Raw genomic sequence first — 22,257 nt, 5'->3', positions numbered from 1 at the left:
TTGGCTGCTACAAACCGCAATAGAGGATCTTCTACAAGCTTGTGTATAAAAAATTTGGAGTCACTGAAATCCTCGACCTCGGCTGGCCACTAGACGACCTCTGGGGAATGCCGACTCTACCTTTAGCTCTCGGAGCCTCTTTTGCAGGTCTGTGGCCGTGGCTGAACCCGACAGGCGATCTCCCAGCATGTTCTGCTCGTTCCTATTCAGCTGAGCTTGCAGGGCGAACCTGGAACTTCTGTACCTGTAAAAAAAAAAAAAAAAATAGAAATTAACAAATATAATTTCTACACACTGTCAGTGATGCGTTAATTAGATATTTCCATCTTTTAAGGATGTGACCAGTAACAAATTGCCCTTGGCAGATGAAATTTATTCAGTGCCATTTATCCACATTGACACACAGATATTAACAGGTCCACATAGCAATATACAATACACACAATCCACCACTACTCTAAATATCTAAATATCTAAATAAATATATTGATTCATCAACAATGAACATATATGAGAAATGATACCAGGAACAGCTGATCTACTTCAAAGAAAATGTCACAGGCTTCATTTAGATCTACCTGTCCTCCTCCGTGCTTATCTGCTTTAGTATTTCTTTCTTCTCCACGGTTTTTGGCCTTTGAGGTGTGACAGCGGAGGTCTACAACACAAACATGTTTCTACGTTAAATATGGAATACACTTGGGAGCATTCAATAGTGCTGTGGTATAACGTAGTTAGCAAACACAATCTCCAATATAAAGATCAAACACTATAAATAGATCATATGTTATGCGGCATCCAACATTGTTATCTCTTCACACATACCTCTGTAGTGATTTCCACAGGTTTCTCTGGAAGGACAGTTTTCAGTGGTGAGGTCTCTTTTGTTTGCTCTATAAACACACTAATGTATAGTAGGAGAGAACACAATGTCAGTAGAGAAAATTGAAACAAGTCATAGGTGATGCAAACAGCTAAGCTATTTTCACTAGAAAATCAAATCTGAATGCTACTGCCAATATGAAAGACGAAAACAAAATTCTCTGTTCTGTTTTTATACACGGTAAATATGTATTTCCTTTTCTCACCCAGAGTCTGCTGGCGTCACGTCATGATCTCCACTGGACTGACGCTGGATGGCAGTGAGTGTCGTCTCACGTTCCTGGAGCTGAGCCTGTGCCAGCTTGTTGATATCTTCTGGACTCAACGTCTCACACAGCTGCTTTAGGGCCTCCAGCTGTTGTTCAGCCAGAACTAGACTGGTCTCAGCAGAGGAGCAGGCCTGAAGGTGTGGTGGTACAAACAAAAAACTTCAGCAAAAGAGCTTAAAGTTATCAGAGAACGAACTTTTTCAGCATGAAATGTGCTTGAGGTGTTACAAGAAAATTAAAATTATATTCTGAAGGGCAGTGGGTCTCCAGAGCCCTAAGTGAAATACAATAATTTGGGATGTTATTGGAAACAGGTCATTGGAAAATAATCAACAGTGTGGTGGTAACAGTAACTCCACTTCATCACTTCACCCCACAGTTGATTATTTTCCAATATTTAACATCACACCCAAGTATTTTTGTTTTTTACTTTGTGAATTCCCAGAAACAGGCCTTGCAGTTTAGATTAAAAGTTTTAGAGCTGGGGTTCGTGTTTGTTAAAATGTGCTGTTCCTACTGCTGTGAAATATGGTTAGAGTGCAGATAATTCATTACGATTTTCAATTTAAGCCTTTACATTACAAAGGCTAATAAAAGTATTATGAAGCCTAACCTAATTTTGGCATTAAATTAACAATATCACAGTTCAAACACAAAGGATAATTAAATTGTATTTTTTGCACCATTACAATTTATAGATGTAATGCTGAACTGCACACAGAAGCCAAACACACACCCTACCTCCCACTGAGCTCTGACAGACTGGGTAAAGAGCTCCATGTCTCGGAGCTGAGATGGGGTACAGAAAGCCTCCATTCCTTGTACAGCACTCAGGAATTCCTTCAGGAGGTCAAAATCCAGAGAATACTGGAAAACATTTATACACATTATTCAAGATCAGGTCCACATATGCATGAAGGATGAATCACATATAAATGTGGGCATGCAATGGTATTGAGACAGCAATCTGTATTATTCTGATGTTGGAATAAGCTCGATGTGTCTCAAACCTAATCAACCACTTTCATGTTTCATTTAAAGAAAGTCTATAAAACATACTTCTTTGAAAAGCACCTGCTCCTGAGTTATCTTCTTGCCCTTAAATATGTTGATAGCCTCTAGAATGTGCTCTTGAAGGCAGTGCTTGGCATCCTCGAACTTGTTCCTTGCCAGCGCCTGTGCTTTTGCGTAAGCCTCTGAATAGGCCTGGGGAGGAGCCTGGGCCTGAGCTGGAGGTCTGACCTGAGGAACTAAGGGCTGTTGGGATTCCTCCTGCACTCGCTTTTGTAAAACTTGTTCCTGAGGCTGTGACTGCAAAGTTTGGCTTTGAATCTGAACTTGAAAAGGAACCTCAGGCCTGTTTTGTGGCCACTGTTGCTGTTGAGTTTGGGGTTGCTGTGGAGCAGGACCTTGAGGTCTTACTGGGGCTTGGGATGGTGGTTGGACCAAAGGTGTGTGGGCCATTGGTTGAGGAACCATTTTCAGAAATTGAACTTGGGATTGTGGCTCTGGTTGCATAGGCCATTTCTGAGGAGGGCTCTGTGGTCTTCGAGTGACTTGATGTTGGACTTGTGAGTACTCAGACATCTGAACACTTGGGTAACTGTGGCTGACCATGTTAGATTGTCTGATTGGTTGCCAGTGCTGTGATGGTACAAATGACTGAACTGGACTTTGAGGGCTTATTTGTAAATAAGGCTGCACTGTTGGTTCAAATCTAAATTGACCCCACTGCTGACTCTGTGGCTGAGTACTGGGGTAACCTTGAGCATAAGGCTGCACATGACCTGAACCCTGGACACTGGGGTAAGTCTGTGTCGCCAGACCTCCTCTTAATGGCGCCCATTGCTGAGGCTGGGCTTGAGTCTGGGTGACGCCTTGTGACTGTGGATGGCTCTGAAATTGTGCCTGGGGTGGCGTACAGGATGGCATGAAACCCTGGTGGGGGGTCTCATGATAACTCTGTGTCATTATGTCAGGCATGATTGGCCTCCACTGAAGTTGCTGGAAGTGGGGTTGTGGTCTTAGCTGAATGTTGTCATGAGTTTGACCCATGCCCATAACTTGAGGTGGGGACTGAGGTGGTTTATAGAATTGTGGCTGACTCTGAGGCATGGTGATTATTCGTGGTTGGACAGGAGCTGTACTTTTTGGCTGGGCTGGTGTTATAGTAACACCTTGAGAATGATTGGGAGATGCTGCTTGCTGGGGTGGAGATTGGGCTGCAACTGGGTGTGGCTGTCTTTGAGTCATTATTTGAGGTTGGATTGGTGTTGGGGGATGTCTCATGGTTTGAGACATAATTGGGGGTTGAGTCGGAGCCATGACTGGTCGTTGCATTTGAGTCGTGAATGCTGGCTGCATCTCTGATTGCTTTGCTGGTGGCTGAGTAAATGTGGTGGCTGTGAATGGTTGTGGATGTTGTTGGACAGTCAAAGCCTGAGGTTGCTTTTGTGAAGTAACTGGTGCCATAGCTGGTACTTGTTCTTTTGCTAGCATTTGGGAGACAGGGGGTTGTTGGTATACTTGACTCAATTTAGCTTGTGTTACAGGCTGCTGCTGTTCGACTTGATCCACTTTGGTTTGTGTCACTTGTTGGGTTTGACCCACTTTGGCTTGCACAACAGATTGCTGTTGCTGTACTTGAGTCACTTGGTATTGTGTATGTATAAAACTCTTGGGTTCAGACAGGATTGGGTCCTTTGCCGATACCATAGGTTGAGATGCAACTTTGGCAATGACTGGCACAGGCTGTTGTTGCTGGGCTTGAGTCACTTTGGCTTGTGTCTGTGTAGCCCTCTTGGCTTGAGCTTGGTTTGTGTCTGTTGTAGAAATCTGAGCTTGAGTTGCAACACTGGTAGTAACCATGACAGGCTGCTGTTGCTGGATCCAAGTCACTTTGGCTTGTGCCTGGACTGGGTCTGACGTAGATACCAGAGGTTGATACACACTAGTGGTAATAACCTTGGGCTGTGGCGGTACTTCTGAACTTAACTCACCCATTTGATCGGAGGCCAAAACCTGTGCTTGGGCCTTCTGTTGTAGCCAAGGCCTATTTTCTGCACGTTTCTGAGACTTTCGTACCTTTACAGACTGTTGGAATAAGGTTTGATGTTGGCTTGTACCTTGTTTCTGAATTTGCATCTGCTGCTGCTGACCCAGTGTTTGTTGCTGAGTGTCCAATTGCATCTGTGGTTGTGTTGGTTCTTGTTCCACAGTCAGAGATTGTTGCCTTGTGGGTACTTGCTGAATTTGCTCTGGTCTTTGTTTTGTATCCAGATGATGTGGCTGAGATTCCATGGTTTCTCTGGTATCACCTCTTTTTTGTCTTTTTGGTTCCCCCAGTGCCACAACACCTACCAGATCACCCTGTGGCTTGACTTCAGGAAGAATCTGTAGTTGTGCATGGGCTTCAGGTTTACTCAGGTGTGGGAGGTCTTCCACTGACTCTTTCCTTAATTGTGGTTTTGCTAATGCTTGGATTTGACTCTTCTCCTCTTGGTATTCCTGCACAACAATCATAGGCACTGGTTGGGGCTGTGTTTGGGGTTTTGAAACCTCTTGTTCCTGGATGAAGACCTTTTGTGGAGGTTGACGTCCTGTAGGGCTTCTGTCTCTGCGAGCACCTAAGGAGCTGAGCATCCCAACAGCTTCCTACAGAAAAACGTACATGAACAATGATGTATTTTATCTCTTATAATCAGTCATGATGGGACATTTTAGAAGTGACCTCATGTTAGATGGCTTAAAGTAAAAGTTCAAAGTACTAAACACAAAATAACACAAAGTGCTAAAAGACCTGTGATTGTGCGACAGTGGCACGGACTCTGTCCTGCATGGTAGAGGCAATGAGGTACTGCAGAGGTGAGTTCTTCTGACGTGACATCACCATCTCCTGCAGATCCTGCTCCTCCATCACCACCTGGCCTTCTAGCTGCAAACCTCTAGAAATAAGTGACTACAGGGGGAGAAAGATACATACAGTTTATTCATTCATTTTCCAAATAAAACAGAGATAATCTCTGGGAAACAAAAACAAACAAACAAAAAAAAAACACAAAGTGCAAAATAAAAGTACCCGGGTCCTAGAGTCCTGCCCTCTTTGATGTCGGTGTGATTTTTCCTTTAGGAGCTCATAAAACTCTCTGACCTCAGCCTCCCAGTGTATAAGTTCAGCCAGACGACCATCGAGGCCCGACATGCTTTGTTGCAACTCTTCACACACTTGCATGGCCTCACAGAGCGTCTGCAGCACCTGGTCACGTAAATGTGAATGCGAACATGCTCAAAAATAGATACATATATATCACAAAGATTTTAAAAACCTTAGGATTTTTGTTTTAAAAAAAAATGTAACTTTTACTGTTCTGTTATTGGTGTGTGATTGTTTGAAAGATGCCATGCTGTTATCACCTCTGGAATGGCCTGCTTGAGTTTGTTTAGAGTTTCAGCTGAGCATTCAAGTGACGGAGAGAGAGAATCCAGATCGATATCCTGTATTTTCTTCATCATGAACTAAGTATCAGAAACAGTTTTGGATCATTATTTCAGCAACAAACAACAAACACTGAGAGACTACAATTCTATAACTATTGTATAATGATAGGCGATAAAATATGGAAATATTACTATGGATTAATTGTACCTGCAGTCTCTTCCTGTATGTTTGAATTGATCCTGATAGCACCTCCACTGGTTCCTTCAGAAGTTGCGTGGCCTCTCTAATCAAACCCTGGAGAGTCTGAGGACTCGGTGGAGTTACATTCTGCTCTTCAACAAGTTCCTAGGACAGGGACCAAGATATTAAACATCTTCATTAACATCACTGTTACGTTTAAATAGCATGGCTAAGTTATGTGGAATGTGGAATGTTTGAAAAGCGACTCACAAACTGGGTTCTTCTGACAAAGTCAGCCCACATAAGGTTAATCTTGCAAAGATCGTCAGAAACCGAGCGGCTGGTCTGCGGATCCGTGACGTCCATCAGGTAGTTTCCGAATTCATTCAGACGCTCACTGCGTGAGCTCCACTCGGACATCATCTCTACCGTCACCTAAAGTGAGAGGTCACGTAATCACGTCCAGATTAATAATAATTAACAATCTGAAACACAGCGGTATTTTTTTTTACACACGTAAAAAATAGCTAGCTGTAGATGCGTACTTCAGCACGCTGTCCGTGTCTGTTCGTCTGAGTTCCCTGCTCCAGCCAGGCCTGTAGCGAGCTGTAAGTGTCACAGTAGGAGTCCCAAGCTGTCAGCGTTCGCGTTATAGTGCCTTTCACCATCTTCACCTCCTCTAGTATCGATGCAGTCTCGGCCTCCAAATCTTTCATCTGATTTCTTACACGGTTTGAGTCACCCGCTGCCAAAGAGAGAAGCAATTATCAAACACTCGCACATTTAATGGTTTAATCCTGTGATTCAATTTCAATTACACATCATAACTGCTTTCATCTTGAAGTACTCAGGCTTTTATTTTTTTGCTTTTACTTCATTTGGCCAGGAAACACTCACTTACCCAGAGCAGACTTGCTGGTGTATTTGTTAACAATGTGTCTGAGCTTGCAAAGAGTTCCTTCCAGCATAGAAGGCAGTCCCTGCTTGTTGACGGTCTCCTAAAAGACCAAACACACCTTTTCATTCCCATTACTTCTAAGCACACACTTTAATTCTACAGGCTACAGTGAATACACTGTTATAGATTTGAGACTGAATGACATTTCTCAGCTTAATATATTCTTTCAAATTTCCACTTACATTCCAGTCCTTCATCAGGACCCGCACAGCCTCCTGGGAAATGTAGCCTCTTTTCCAAGTGCGTAGCTTGAGGGTCAGCTGAGAGAGCAGATCTAGCACTGTGTGTCTGTGCTCCTGGTACTCCAGTCTAATGCCATGATACTTAGCGCTGACGCGCACACTAGTGAACCTAATACACATGTAAACACACACACACGCACCAATAGAATTCTAACATTAGTTCTGACAAAACCTAAGACATTAACCAAATATTAAGAATCATTTCACCAGCATAACTTTATTAAAGTGATGGAATTTTATTTATTAAAGAACACTGTACTTTCATCCATTTATAGCTACATTTAATGTTGTGTGACATCCGTGAAACAAGTGACTTCCTGTTCACATTGACGTTATAGCGGCTATAAACAGTTGTTCCCTCACCACTTTTTTCTCTCTTGTGAAGTTAACAAGGCTAAAAACTCAGCTTGTCATGATATCAAGAAACCGCAAAGCGTAAACTTGTCTTTCCCATGTTACAGCTTTACCTCCGACTCTTAAAAAGCAGTGAAACATCTCCTCACAGACACCTTCACTATTTCAACTACTCCACCAGTTTTTTTTAAACTCGGTTTATGTGGCGTGTCTGCTGTACAAGTCCCTGTGAATGAGCTATTACTATGTAAACGTGTTAGAATGAGTGTGTTAATATAAACATGTGATTTGCAGCTGCAATACTGTCAGAGCTGCTGTTATAGAAGATTAATCAATACCTTCTGATCAATCTGAATTCAGAATTCAATAACACTACAGTACAATAGCAAATATTCTAATCTCAGATCCTGCTTCAACAGTTTGGTTGATGGAATCTAATGCTGGAAATACTAAAACCAGTCCTCAATTTGCTTGTGCCCAAAAATCACAAATAAGGGTTCACAAGGTATCACAAGGAAGAGTTTAGATTTTGAATCACCTACCTTCTCTTTATCTCCTCCAGTTTGTCAGAAGGAACCACCATTTCTCCGTACTCATCCATATTCTGGAATATCTGGAACGTCTTCATGTGACGAGGCATCTCCTCTAGACATGACTACACACAACAAGTAAAAAAAAAATGCAAGGAAATAACCATGCATGATCATTTCTTATATTATTTTTTAGAATGGACAAAATACAGGATTTAACTCCATAGACTATTCATCTAAATGAATCAAATATTTAATTTGATCAATTATGATGGAACTATTAAGAATCCGTATGAAGGTATCGCCTCTGGAATTACAGACCAACCTCATCTGAATATAATCAATATATAGTAATTACTACAGCTTCTCTGAGCTATTAGACGCACCTTAAACAGCTCGTGTTTCTCACGGGCCTCCTGAGCAGCTCGTGCATGGTCCTGACGATCGTCATCACCATCTGCCAAGGCCTCCTCAGCCCTCAGTAACCAGCGGCCCACCGTGTCCAGAGGAGCGGGCAGACTCAGGTCTAGCTCTGTCTTATACTCATGCAGCTATAACCAGCAAATAAAACATTCAAAATTCACTTTCGTCATTCACATACATACTTCACTAATGTACGTAAAAGCATGGTTCTTTAGGGTTCTTCAGTGTACACACTGATGCTATGACCTCGGACCTTTTCAGCCAGGGAATCCCAGGCATGTCGGAGAGCTCGCTGCTCCTCACTCAGCTTCACCGTCCTCTTCATCGCCGTCAGCATCGGCATCACAGGCCGGCGCTGCTCATTAAAGGACACCACAAAGGTCTGGAACACCTGAAACAAGGAATTGATAATGCAGTATATATGAGAAAATAAAATGTAAAATAAAATCCAAAAAAAATATATAAATAAATAAAATTAGTTGACTATAAAGAGCAGTAAACAGGAATATACCAATCAAGACAAGACAGTATAATACTTTTGCTCAGTACTTTAACTATGACATCCAATTAAAAAAGTCATTAGCGTGATTGTTACTGCTGAAACATTTTCTTTGCTCTCCTCACTAAATGCAACTAAATATCAGCTGGTTGTCTGCCATGAAGAAGACAAACATCAACAATATCATGAAACACTCTCAGAGTATGTGTCTTTGAATAGGTGTTAATTGATATTGATCAGTTCTTACGTGGTATCTCTCAGCGTAGCTCTCGCCCTCAGTGGACTCCCATCCCTCCAGCAGCTCCTGATAGGCCTGCTCCAACCAACATGTCACCTCCTGGGCTTTCTGAGTAGCCGAGATCTAAAGACATTTTTAAGTATATATAAATAAATATACACCTAAAACTAAGAATGTGAATAGAATTTACTGTTCTTCATACCACAGCTCTGTTGAAGTTTCAATACTGATTAGTCACAAGGTGTTGATTCATTTTCTAGATCTGACTAGCTCTGGATGCAAGGTTTCTATTAATATGATTGTTATCGTTTCTATAGTAACAGCTTACACAGGGACTTATATAGAGGACGCTTCACATGAACAGACTGAAAAACATGTAATTGTTCTACAGTGAAGTTTTCCGTAAGAAGACGTTTATTTAACATGTATGGAAGGAGTCTCCAGTGTTAGCACTTTGTAGCACTCAGAGATAAAGCTGTAAACTTTATGTTTTACCAACAGAGGGGTTTAAGCTTTGCAGTTTTTCTAAGACACCACTCTGCCAGTATTTGTCAAGTTTAGAACTGAGAGCCCTGACCATGACGAACCCTTGGATTTCTGCACTTAATCCTTTAAATGCAGAAATCCAGGGGTTTGTATTAATCCCTCGTAGAATAATCACTTAATCTGTAACTACTAGGAAGGCTGACCTATCAACTCAGCTGGTCACAAACAGCCACTGAAGCTGGAAGGATCTACCTACGGAACAGTCATAAATTAAAGGTGTAGACAGATGGAGTGAGTAGTGTATCTCATGAATGAAATAAATAAAAAACCACAATCAAGATTTCTAACATGGTGATGGAGAATGAGGATTATTGGAAAGCTGTATTCTACACTGTGTGAAGTGTTTTGCTCAACCACAGCAGTACGGTTTTGTATATGTTTGTATAGTAATTTGAGGAAAGTGAAGCAGTCTGAATGTCAGTGCTGTTTTAAGTTCTCTGGCACTCATTCATTCAGTCCTTGCCAAGGTTTAATGGAAGGAATTAATGGCACTGATATAGAGGTCACCTCTTTTCATCAAGCTCGCCGCCTCCCACACATTCAAAAGGCAAAACAAAAATAAACAGCCACTATTGTGATCTATAATCATGACAGTGAGAGTCTGGTAAGCCTGCTACTACTGTGAGAAGTTAACGAAGATGTCGTTAATCTCGGACATGTTCTGTTTTATTCCTTACTTAGCATGTGTTAATGAAAAAAGCTGTGTGTAGAGTGACACAGAACAGACAGAAAAGAGCGAAAACAGTAAGACATACAGAGACAGAGATAGAGAAGAGAAGCTAAAAGGGGTGAACGTACCTGTCGGAGTGGAGAGGCTGCAACAGCAGGCGTGAAGTTACAGGGCAGATTCACAGGAGAGACACATGTAGTAGGAGTGAGATACTGAACCTTTGGGAGAATGGAAGTTTCAAATTAAATATTAAAGCAACATTTTGGCCAAAAATGGCATTTATACAATTTCCCTTTTTACAGCAAATGTAGGCTAGAATCAACCATGTTCAATGACAAAAAAAAGTGTTTCTTTAGTTTTAAATAGCACTATTGCTACAAAGATAACAAGTAAAAGAGCTCAAAGCCACCAATTTAGCATCACGCAATCTTGCCTCAAATGGGAAACACACATATAATAAAAACTTCAAAACATCCAAATCACTTCCTCTGCAGCATTCTGCCTTCAAACCTTGAGTCACGCCCTCTACCCGAGTCTGACATGGAGTGACAGCAAACTCTAAGCCTGGAGCTACGACTGTTCTCTGCTCTGCAACATTCTATTGCAATAGACATCTGTGTCATACAGTGTCTGAAACCACATGAAGTCAAAATAGTTTAAGATATTTGTGTCATAATTTAGTAATCTGGCAGCTATAAACTGTTACCTTCTTGCAGATCTAGTGCAAAATTCAGACACCAAATATGTCTTAGGGCTGATCAACTACTTTTTTGGGGAAATTCTCGTCACCAAATTATCCTTGAGTGTACGTTTGTGTACGCCGTGTAGCATTAGAGCAAGTGTGGAGATGAAAATTCTAATGTATTCTTTAAATCAATTCTTACACACCCAAAATTAAACTGAGCGCAGAATCAATAACATCTGTACCTGCATGTCCTCTTCAGAAGCAGGTGTGTCTTTGGAGTATTGTAGAAACTGAGCCACATACGTCATTATGGACTTCTCATCCGGGTCTCTCACATCAACATCTGACACACACACACACACACACACACACACACACAAACATATGTTAGTATCTGCTGCATTTAATTTGAGTATTTATAAGGAAGGCCTTTTTATTTGGACACGCCAAAATAATAATTACTGGAACAATTAGGTTCATGAAACTCATAGGCAGACATGGTTAATGTAGGCATGTAGGCACTGTAAAAATAAAAATAAAATTAAAAATCCACAATCAAATGGATGAGAAGCACCATACAGAAAAGCAGCATATTTCATTAAGTTCATATGTTTTTTTGACTCCATAATAAGCTGTAACCTCATAATTTACACTCATTATTACAACATGTCAACTGTGAGGGGAAAAAGTTTAATCTAGAAAGATAGATAATAGAATATTTACAATAATTAGGTGTCTGCAGAGAAAACTGACTCGCTGACTTGGCTAATGGTCCCTAGAATCAACAGTAAAACTATACAACAATTTACACTAACACTTACATACAAAACGTATCACCGGAAAAACTGTGCAGCATATTTGATGTATTTGTATTTATAGCAATATATTCACTAGGGGTGTAACGATACACAAAACTGAAATTTGAATGCACAGTAAAAATAAATTCCATTGCACACACACACACACACACACACACACACACACGTACCTGCTGGATCCAGTAATCGGGGTATATGTAGCTCTCTCTCAGCGACGTGGAACGCTTCCTCCAGGTTCTGTCTGTTGCTTCTGGTTTTGGCTTTGGATAAGCTCACCACATCCGGCCTCAGAGCACAGAGGATGGCCAAGAACACCACACCGCTCCTCCAGCTCGTCTTAAAGTCCTTCACATTCAGAGTACAGCCGGCCCTGAGAGCGACAGACCGACAAAGAGAAAGATGTGGATTATACTCTGAAACAGACCCGAATAATAAACGGAGGACAGACGAGTGACTATCAAAAGAGAGAATATGCTTTTAAAATGATGAAAAAAACAAGCAAGTTAATCAAAGTACAGAAAATCTTTCATTTGGAAGTGATCTGTATTTAAATATACTGTATATGTTTCCATATAGTTCAAAATGAGTCCCTGCTCTAGCTGTTCATTTTTACACACCCAAATTTATGGAGATCAAATTTAAGTAATGTCATGAATTTGTTAATAATGTTCAAGGAAGCACTAGGTAAGAATGAGTAAATCCTTCTTTACACGATGGCACTAGTTACTGACTTTTCTGTTACAGTTAGCACTGGTGGGTGTGGCCAATTCACCAGGTAAAATATTGAGAATATGCAAGATCAACATATAACCTCTCTTTCTGTCAGTGAATGAATTGATTTAGTTTTTTTTTTATTAAATTTTAAATTAAACTTTTAAATAGGGTCTTTGCAACCCAGCTTGAAGTTGATAATTTTCTTAAAACAGCATGTCCTGAAGTATTCCATTTAAACATTTAAAATATTTTATTCATTAAAGAAAACCTTTGACTTATTCATAGTTACAATGTTGAGTAACGTCTGGGAAACAAGTTAGTTCCTGTTCTAACTTATACTATAGCGGCTATAAACAGTCGTTCCTTCACCAGCCTCTCTTTTTTTTTCTCTCTCTTTAAGTTGATAAGGCAAAAAAACCCAGCTTGTTATGTTACCAAAAAACTGCAAAGTGTAAAACTTTGTCCTGAAGATGTTGCTGTGCCCCAAAAACTAACACTGGAGACTCTTATATGAATGCTAAATAAACATCTTCTTACAGAAAACTTCCACTATATCAACAATTACACATATTTTTGAATGTTTATGTGGAGCGTCTGTGTACAAGTTAGTGGTACCAGGCCACATATAGTCCTCATACACTTCTGTGTATGTATTAACGTATTGTGGAAATAAAAACTGCCACATTTTCAAGCCAGAGGATATCTCAACATCTAGCTGAAGTATTAAATTAAATTTGTTGTCTCTCACTTGTGGCACTGCTCTCTAACCCAGAGCAGCAGGGCTTTTTTAGCGGAGATCCTGAAGCGTGTGTGTAGTGGTGACCCGCGTGGTGGCACCGGGCTGCTGTGTGCACTGCTGCACGTCGAACGTGTGTCCAGACTGGCCAATGACTCCAGAGACGACTGGCGAGAACTGAAGGACAACGTGCTCGCCAACTCCTCTATCTGGATGATGACAAAATAAGAAATGAAGACAGAAAACTAAATCGTGAGTCGATCTGACATTATTTATAAGCAACTCTCTAACCCTAGTTTTGAAATTTATACATGGACACATTTTTTTTCCGTTCATGTGTTTAAAAAAAGGTCACTAATTTCAGGTATTTTAGCCAAGTAAAGAATTTGTAATATTTGTTAAATTAGCTAATTTTTAATTTTTATGATTAAATGTGATGTCATTAATTGCAAATAAAGCTGTATTAGCCAAGGATGAGCATCTACAGTAACACTAAACTCACATGGAAGTGCATTATGATGGTCCAGATCAGCCCCAGGATGATGGAGGGTTTGCCGTCCATGATGTCAGAAACATTTATGTTGACCAGTTTGATCTTGAAGGACAAAAGAGCAATATTAGCACATTTCTATCTCTCTAACGTGATACAGGGAGCGAATGAGCTTTAAAGTCTTACCGATTTCCCCCTGAGGAAGGCCAGGGCTTTCTCGATGTTCGTCCTGTGCTGGAACACCCCTTTGCCTTTCTCTCGATTCTGAAAACAAGAAGGACAGGTCAGCTTAGCAAAACAGAAAAAGAAAGCTTCCTGTTTAGCGTCATACATCTGCTACTTTCACTCCCACTGGTCAAAAGTTCTTTTCCTCCACACACACACACACACCATAGAGGCATGATACAGCTCTTGCATAAAAGTAAAAAGCTTAATTCTGGTCTTCTTTAAATACAAGGATTACGTGGATATATAGCTCTTTGATGCCAATATATTGCACATCTTGATGTGTGATTATCAATCCAATACAATTCAATTCAATTTGTTATTAATTTAGCACTGTTACAATGAATATAATGTGACAGAATGTGATTCTGCATTGTACCAATAATACTATTTTAAATTTTTATTTTTGAGCAGAAAAAGAACACACCTTCTCTGTTTCTGCATTTGCAGATGGTCCCGCATGGACACCCTAAAGATTTACTCTTCCTAAAAACAGTTTATGCCCAAGTCTCACCCTTGCTCCAGTGGCTGTAACACCTGGATATGTACCTGCTGTCATATCATATCATATCGGCTGTCCTGTGCTCATCCCAGGATGCTTATTCACAATACGCAACACACTTAGTACTGTTTGTCTTTACTGTTTTACACATGTATACTGCAATGATATCTAATCACGTCTGGTTTTCTGTAGAGATGCTTTGTGTCAATGTCAGTACGAATAAAACTGAATTGAACTGAACCTCCTTCAGTGGGAATGACAAGCTCACAGGCCACATCCCCTTTTACTTTTATTTAAAGGTTTATTTTATTGAATAGCACATGGCTGAACACTTAAACATCACTATATTTATGCTGTTGTGTTACACGTTCCATTTTGCACAAAACACTATTACTCCATTCATCATGCTCCTATACTTGTTTATTTATTTGTCCTGCTTCTCAGAAGAATACAAAAAGATGATATAACATTTGGTTATATTGCTAACTTCATAGTGTTTTGATATCTGACTTGAACTTAGTGCTTATTTGCACTAGATGTTGTGTTGTGTACGGTGTTTGTGTTGTCTGTAGGAACTCAATAACCTGAAATGAGTAAGAATCCCAAAAAACAATTCTGAATAATAATGTGTCACGAATAATAAAAATCCCGCACGTGCGGTATCAGACCGTATTCACTCAGTCACGATCGTCTCCCATAGTACAAGATCCCAAACCATCAGCTTCCAGCATGTCTAACATTAAATATGGGGTTTATTTTAAGACCATACAACGTCATACTCTTACACAAATGCTTGCAATCATCAGTAACAAAGATACACCACAGACAGAAACGCCAGACTTTTATTTCTATCTATGATGCAGTTCTCCATATGATCATATAGTAGATGACACATTAGCACAGGAAATGCTGTCTCAGAGTTTGGGCAGATATTTTTGATATTTGCATGCATAGATTCGGGGAAGACACTCACCATCCTCTGGCTGCACATCACCTCCAGCAGGTCCAGCAGTCTGGATCCATCTCTGAAATCGGTGAACAGGTCCACCACGGCCACTGGAGGCCTCCTCTGAGGAAAAAAAAAAAGTATCCCTGGTTAAATATAACGGAGAGACTAAATCTGCATTTAGAAAAGAAAAAGAAAAAAACAACAAGGCCGCATTGTAAATTCCCTGCAATCTAAGATTTTATTTATGTATTTTACTTTCTTGTTTATTTATTCAGATCAGTCACGTTGAGACTAAAATCTCTTTTACAAGCGAGCCATGACTGAGAACCACGACAGCACAGCTGTTACATTCAGACACAGGACATAATAAATTATACATACAACAGCGACCACGCTGAAACAATTCCTTTATAAACAGTTTCAAATCGATTTGAACCAAGATGTGATTAAATGTACAAGAAATTCCTGTAAGTTATTCCATGAACATGAACGCCACTACAAGAACATATATTTTATTTCATGCTTTTTTGTTTGAAGTTTAGAGATATGAAAAAAACCAACCACTGACCCAGCGTTTCCTTAAAAATGCTCCACTGTGTCATAGTGAAATAACGAAATAGTGAAACTTCACAATGAAATATAAATAAATATAAATGTGTGTTTGAGAGAGAAAGAGTGTGAATCTCCGTCTAAGAAACCATCTCGTTTCTGACATCACGTGCATATTTATACACCTCAATAACACATTATGCTGCTTTATTGAGTTTGAGGTTTGGAAAAGGTATGAGTGCAGTTAACTCCAGAATTATTGGCACCCTTCAATAATAATAAAAAAAAAAAATAGAAAATGAACTACACATGCAATAAGTGATATTCAGGCAATTACTAATTGTTCAGAACTAGTTTACAACGATACCAACTCCTTAAGTTTTTCTCAAGAAAGATAATTTATTTGCAATTATTTTAAATATTAACAGTCAAAAAAGGAGGAAAGAAAATAATTTTTTTTTCCATTATGTTGAAGAGTCCCAGTAATTCAGGAGTTAACTGTAGGTCAAGATAACACTGCAGGAGTGTGTGTGTGTGTGTTTGTGTGTGTGTCTAACTCCTGTTGCTGTCTGTCTTTATATTTCAGTAGGTTATATTTACCCTCTCCTCACGCCCCCCTCCACAACACCCCTTGCAGAAATGACCTTTACTTTAGAGAGCAGGAAACAAAACTTTACACTTGCAATTGTTATAAATGAAAATCATAAAAACTGTTCTCAGAATGTTTGCAGAGTATTCAAAAGTACTTCTTAACAAACTTTATAGTTTTTTAGAAACCTACTTAAAATACCAGTTAAATAGTATTATATTATTATTTTTATATTTTCACTTCACAGCACTCCAGACCCGGTGCTCACTTCTGTCTTGACTGATCACTAGGAAATATGACACACACCACACACACACACACACACACACACACACACACACACACACACACACACACACACACACTTCAGTGTAATGAGGTTTGGGATAAACCCCTGATCTCACCTTTGATAACTGCGCATTTACCCAGTTGGTGAAGGTTCTCTTCTGAATCTGCTCCTGCTCCACTGAGGAAAGAAAATGAAAAAGTTTGCACATTAAAACTCAAACAAATATAACAAAAAATGGTTTTACTGGGAATTATGGTATTTGCATGATTACTAAAAAACTTACGGACTGAATAAATGAATAAATAAATAAATAAATAAATAAATAAGAAAACACCGCCACCCAAAGAATAAGCATGTTTTTTTTTTTAAATTTATTTTGTTTCTTAATTTCAAAACCATGAAGAACTTGCTATTTATCCTTCTTCCATTAGTTAATTAGTGAAATTCATTTGCTCACATCCACAAGCCCCAATTTAAAGAAACGGATTAGTTAAAAATCAAATATGCTCAATTTTCCAATTTTCATTTACTCTAAATGTAATCGCCAAGAAGCGTCTGAAGCCTGAAATTTGCTTTTTTTTTTTATAATTTTGCTTTATTTTGCATCGCGGTCTCAGACATAAAAGTACCATACTGTCACTTTTCCTTGTGTCTGGAGCAGAACCAACCATCCACCTTTAATTTGGGAAGTTGCATGCTGTTTACCTTTAATTGGTTTTTAAATTAAAGACTTTAATGCTGCATCAGTGGTCCTGAAGGTCCAATTATGCACATTAAAATATTTCTAAAGGTATAAGTATGCATACTAAAGGAAAAAAAAGATGTCCCCTTGATGTTAACACCCCAGAAATAAGGAAAAGTACAGTACATTTGTAGAGCTGCAAAGCTAATTTAGCTAATTTCAACCCTTTTCCACAAATACAAGACAGAATGGTCTTTGCTTCATTGCTTTAAACAGCACTGTTAAGCTCAAATAAATGATTTTGTAAAAGAGCAGGGATAACACGAGGAAACATTGAGCTAAGATTACGACCTGGATGCGACGCCAAGCCATCGCAAAGCACCATGCACACATATTCACACTGTGTAACTTTTAGCGTGCAGAACAATTCTGTTTCTGTATCTTAAATCCTTCCTCTTTTCATCTCGCACAGAATGATACCACATCATTCAAGTCATGCTTTTTTTTTCTTTCCTAATCCACTTTACCCTCATAAATCTCTGCAAAATCAGTCAAGTCCTGAGCCAGGTGCAGCTTCTCCATCACACATTCATCAGCTTCCATCCTCCCAAAATCCACTTCCTCACAAAATGATCTCACGCTCTGATCTCTTAAGAGCTCTCTACACTTCAGGACTGGTCTTTTCCTCTCCGTTACACTGAGGGAACTCTGAAAGCATCTCTTCACTCCGGTGCTGATACATATGATCACCCTCACTATGAATAACACTCTCCAGACGTAATCTGGGCAAAGACGAGGAGGTGCACCTCAGGGATTCGTGGTGTGAGAACAAAACCATAAGGGCAAATTTATTTCATTTAAGCACTGCATCAAAGATTTATCCACACAAAGTTAGCTTTCAGAAGAGAACAGAAGAGAAGAGAAGAAGGTCAGCGCTGCTAACTGTGCCTCATGGTCAAGCAGGTGTCAAACCATATCCCCCTGTTTGCTTTATTTAAAGCCCTGGCTCGAGTGATGCTGTCTCATATTAGCAAGCAGGCCGTGATCCAAATCACTCGAGCGTGAGAGAAGAGACGAAGCACGACGAGATGCACAAACTTCTCCTCACAATTATAGTGATCACCGCAGTTATTTCAGTAGTGTTGTAATTATGATTATTGTTTTTATCTTTCCTGTCTCTGATTAATAATAGTTTGTAAAAAAAAAAAACAAAACAAAAAAAAACATAGATCGAGCAATACGACTTTTTTCGCCCCAATACCGATACCTTGAGTATCACACAAAATCGATACCCATTTGATAGTTTTTTCTTCAAAAACTACACTTTAAAATTTTTTAAAGGTGCAATGGTCAAATAACCTGGAACATAATAATAAAAAAAACAATGGATTAAGTTGTAGCCTTAGCAAAAGTTTATTAAGTCACTAAGAAAACCTGTTTGGAAAACTGACTTCTGGTCTGCAATGCTTGTCTGTGTTTGGATGTGGGAATGGGGGAGTGGTCTCAAGTGGTCTCAAGGAGTAAAAAAGAAAAAAATCAATCAAATGTCAAACTCACTTAACATTTAGAAACCAAATCTAAAAAAAAAAAAGGCTACTCTTATCTAATGCATCTTTAACTAAATCAAGAAAGAATACACAGCTTTCATACAAAAATCATTTTCCATTGCAAATATTATAAATATAATAATGCATAAATTAGAAATATAATAAAAATCCATCCTAACAAAATATATGGAACATTTACAGCTCCAAAAAAATCTTTTTTCCAATCTTTTTCATTTGTTACAGGATCGGATCAAATTCATTTGGATCAAATTCTTTTTTTTTTTACCTCCAATATCCGATCCACCATTTTCCTTTTTACTGGTATCAGTCCAGTACCAATCCTGGGTATCAGATCAGTCCCATCTCTAGGAAAAATCTGCAGCAGGCTTGTTTAGCCTAAATCGTGCACCTGGTTTCTTTAACCATCAGAAATTTCTAACTTGCTCTGAAGATCCTACAGTCAAATTTATGCCATTTAGTGTGATCTGTTTTATTCTGCATAATAAAGCACTCTGACTATAATCATTTTCAAATCTTGCAAACTCACCCATTTTTGCCTACAATCACTCGGATCACCTGGTTTTTAACTTTAGATGTAGTGCATATAAAGCAAGCACTGTGGTAAAAATAGCTTAGCGATGTGCCTCATCTTGCAAATCCAGGGATAACAATTAAACCACTAAAAATGTTCCTGCGAGTCCAAAATGTAGGAATATTATGTAAGCACAGGGCTTAGTGCTGTTAATCAGGATGTAGGATTCAGCTTCGTGCATTAGAACAACCACACCTTTCAGGTAACACACACAAGTCCACACAGGTTAGATTTTTATATCTTTGGTTTAAATTTATAAACACATAATAACACAAGCTATGAGAAATCTAAATGTATACCACAAAGAATTTTCAGTGATTTAAACAGCATGAGGATGTTTTAATCATCCAAGTGGATTGTGATACTGATTGGCCTCATCCCAATGCATAAAAAAATAAATTAACTAAATAAAATAAGATGGCATCAGTCCAAGAAGGTGCAAGACAGGATAATGACTACTGCAATCTGTAAGGATATGATATACGACACTGCAAACTACTGACTGAATAAACAAAACTTAAATTAACGTCTATATTTATAAAGCCATTCTCTATAAACTGCCTTCACATATGATCGCTATGTTACGGTGGAAAGTTAACGACCATAAAGCATAAACGATGCAGCCGCTCATGTTTGATTTAGGTCAGGTTCATTCCATGGAAATTCACTTATTTCTACTTTTACTTATGTTTACATGGGTTGTAATATTTTTTTTGTCAACCCATTTAACCCTGGAGGTTGTTTAAATTCAGTTTTCTTAATGTTGAACATGTCTAAATCACTGGCAGCCCTTCTGCAAGCTTAAAAAAATAATAATAATAACCAAAACAGATATATGAACTGACCTTGAAGCAGTATGTGGACGTCGTCAATGTCCAGTGGGAGGGAACCACACTCCACGACTGAGTCCTCCGAGGTCCTCTCTGATGCCATGATGACCTCAAAGGGACAGACCGAATCAGATCTCCACTAGCACATGGCATTAATCTGAGGAATTGAGGAAATTCAGAGAACAAAGTCAGTAGTGGAATTATTCACAACTCTATCCAATATAACGATAATTATTTAATCTTTTATCATGGACCATTAATCAGAAATGCAGCATGTAAGGAATAAAAGACATCGGGGTGAGCCGTTATAGAAAAACAGTCCATGGCAGGGTGGTGTGCTGAAACAAAATGGAGCTACTGCTGCCACCCTGAAGAACAGCGCAGCCTGAAGTGTGTTATTCCTTTTATCTGGCACAAATTTCACAAAGATCACAAGTTTTAATTTATTAATGAATAAACACATGATGCTTTTTATTCATGTAATGTTAAAGTTGTGGCATGTCCATGAGACAAGTTAGTTCCTGTCATCACTTACATTATAGCAGCTATAAACAGCCGTTCCCTCACCAGCCTCTTTTTTTCTCTCTCAAAGTTTATAAGTACAGCTTATTACTGAAAGCGCAAAGTCGTCTGTTACTGTAGAAACAATATCGTGTTAAAACAAATTCATGAATATAAACCTACAGAACTAATGTGAGAGCCGTGCTGCAATAGAAAATTAACCAACACCTTCTGACCAATCAGATTTGAGAATTCAACAGGGCTGTGGTTAAACCCTAAGATCCAGTGCACCTTTGTATTCAATCATTGAAACTTTGAATGTAGATGCTTAAAAATAATACTTAAATATCGCACTAACTTTCAATTAACATAGTTTTTTAATTCTTTCAATGTTTCAACAGTCTTTTCTGTTCATACATCGCTAGAATTCACCGCTACGGATGAGCTAGCTAAAATCACATGACCTTAGGACATACGTCACTTTCACTAGGTAAGCAGTAGACAATTATGTGATTTAGCGTTTCAGCTTTTTCAGTTTTTTTTTTTTTCCAGCCTAAATCTACGTAGGTAAAAGCCTCATAAACAGTGCTAGTATTAGTATCATATGTGTTTCTTCCCCAAACGGTTGGCCCAAAGTTGGAAGCACACTTAAAACATATTTTTTAAAATATATTTTAAACAAAAGTGGTGTATAAATTGTATACAGGGCTGTAGGCTGTACATTTTGTCTACTACTGAAACTACAACTGAAATGAGTGACTCGCTAGCGTGAACGTAAGAGATTCCTACAAACCTGTTTGTGCAGGTCAGACCAAAGTTATCATCCTCAAGTCCATGTCTGACATTCTGAAAATGGTTCTCTACAGGATAAGATATACAGGCTACAGAAGAAGCGAAGGCTTTTAGCTCAAGAGGGCTCATCTGTAAACCTGAGGCAGATTAGTTTGGCAAATATAGCAGTCACAGAGGGGGGTAACAAGCTTTTAGCAGCTAGAGTGAGAATTTAGACACCCTGCACAGAATGAAGGCACGGCATGTCTATAGAGAAGCACGCCATCATTAACCTCTTAGAAATTCAAAGTAGTTTTTACAAATCCAGATTCAACAATTCAGTGTTCAGATGTTCAATAAATCAAACTCAGCTGCAAAATTCACTTTGGAATCAGAAAAAAAAAAAACTTTAAGCATCTGTGCTTGTGTGATTCAACGTCATTGTACTGCATTTTGTATATACAATTTTTTCCCCTCCATCTCAGTTTTAGTTAATTCATGTTTGTAGCTATTAAATTAAATTATTATCAAACTCAGCAGTTTTATCAGCATTCTGTTG

General features: G+C 39.0%; 1 protein-coding gene across 9 annotated transcripts in view; it reads right to left on the bottom strand.

Moving 5' to 3' along the window:
* Positions 1-22,257, bottom strand: part of syne2b (spectrin repeat containing, nuclear envelope 2b) — a 127,343-nt gene that overhangs the window by 101,633 nt on the left and 3,453 nt on the right. For 8 of the 9 annotated variants that reach the window (XM_053232639.1, XM_053232643.1, XM_053232641.1 and 5 more), the window contains exons 2-28: positions 20,442-20,583; positions 16,891-16,952; positions 15,373-15,468; positions 13,859-13,936; positions 13,685-13,777; positions 13,195-13,391; positions 11,903-12,102; positions 11,157-11,257; positions 10,358-10,447; positions 9,023-9,136; positions 8,530-8,667; positions 8,240-8,404; positions 7,866-7,978; positions 6,910-7,078; positions 6,671-6,767; positions 6,315-6,514; positions 6,040-6,204; positions 5,797-5,934; positions 5,565-5,666; positions 5,230-5,406; positions 4,951-5,109; positions 2,211-4,805; positions 1,893-2,018; positions 1,089-1,282; positions 826-904; positions 579-658; positions 121-244 (exon numbers count right to left, since the gene is read on the bottom strand). In XM_053232639.1, coding sequence (XP_053088614.1) covers positions 121-244; positions 579-658; positions 826-904; positions 1,089-1,282; positions 1,893-2,018; positions 2,211-4,805; positions 4,951-5,109; positions 5,230-5,406; positions 5,565-5,666; positions 5,797-5,934; positions 6,040-6,204; positions 6,315-6,514; positions 6,671-6,767; positions 6,910-7,078; positions 7,866-7,978; positions 8,240-8,404; positions 8,530-8,667; positions 9,023-9,136; positions 10,358-10,447; positions 11,157-11,257; positions 11,903-12,102; positions 13,195-13,391; positions 13,685-13,777; positions 13,859-13,936; positions 15,373-15,468; positions 16,891-16,952; positions 20,442-20,529 — 5,940 coding nt within the window. In that variant the 5' untranslated portion in view covers positions 20,530-20,583. The remainder of the gene's footprint in view (positions 1-120; positions 245-578; positions 659-825; positions 905-1,088; positions 1,283-1,892; positions 2,019-2,210; positions 4,806-4,950; positions 5,110-5,229; positions 5,407-5,564; positions 5,667-5,796; positions 5,935-6,039; positions 6,205-6,314; positions 6,515-6,670; positions 6,768-6,909; positions 7,079-7,865; positions 7,979-8,239; positions 8,405-8,529; positions 8,668-9,022; positions 9,137-10,357; positions 10,448-11,156; positions 11,258-11,902; positions 12,103-13,194; positions 13,392-13,684; positions 13,778-13,858; positions 13,937-15,372; positions 15,469-16,890; positions 16,953-20,441; positions 20,584-22,257) is intronic. The other variant, XM_053232642.1, reaches the window with a different exon arrangement.

This window comes from Pangasianodon hypophthalmus, chromosome 3 (assembly GCF_027358585.1).
Source record: "Pangasianodon hypophthalmus isolate fPanHyp1 chromosome 3, fPanHyp1.pri, whole genome shotgun sequence".
Lineage (NCBI taxonomy): Eukaryota > Metazoa > Chordata > Actinopteri > Siluriformes > Pangasiidae > Pangasianodon > Pangasianodon hypophthalmus.
The sequence above is the reverse complement of the archived record's forward strand: the minus strand, read 5'-3'. Positions and strand labels throughout refer to the sequence as shown.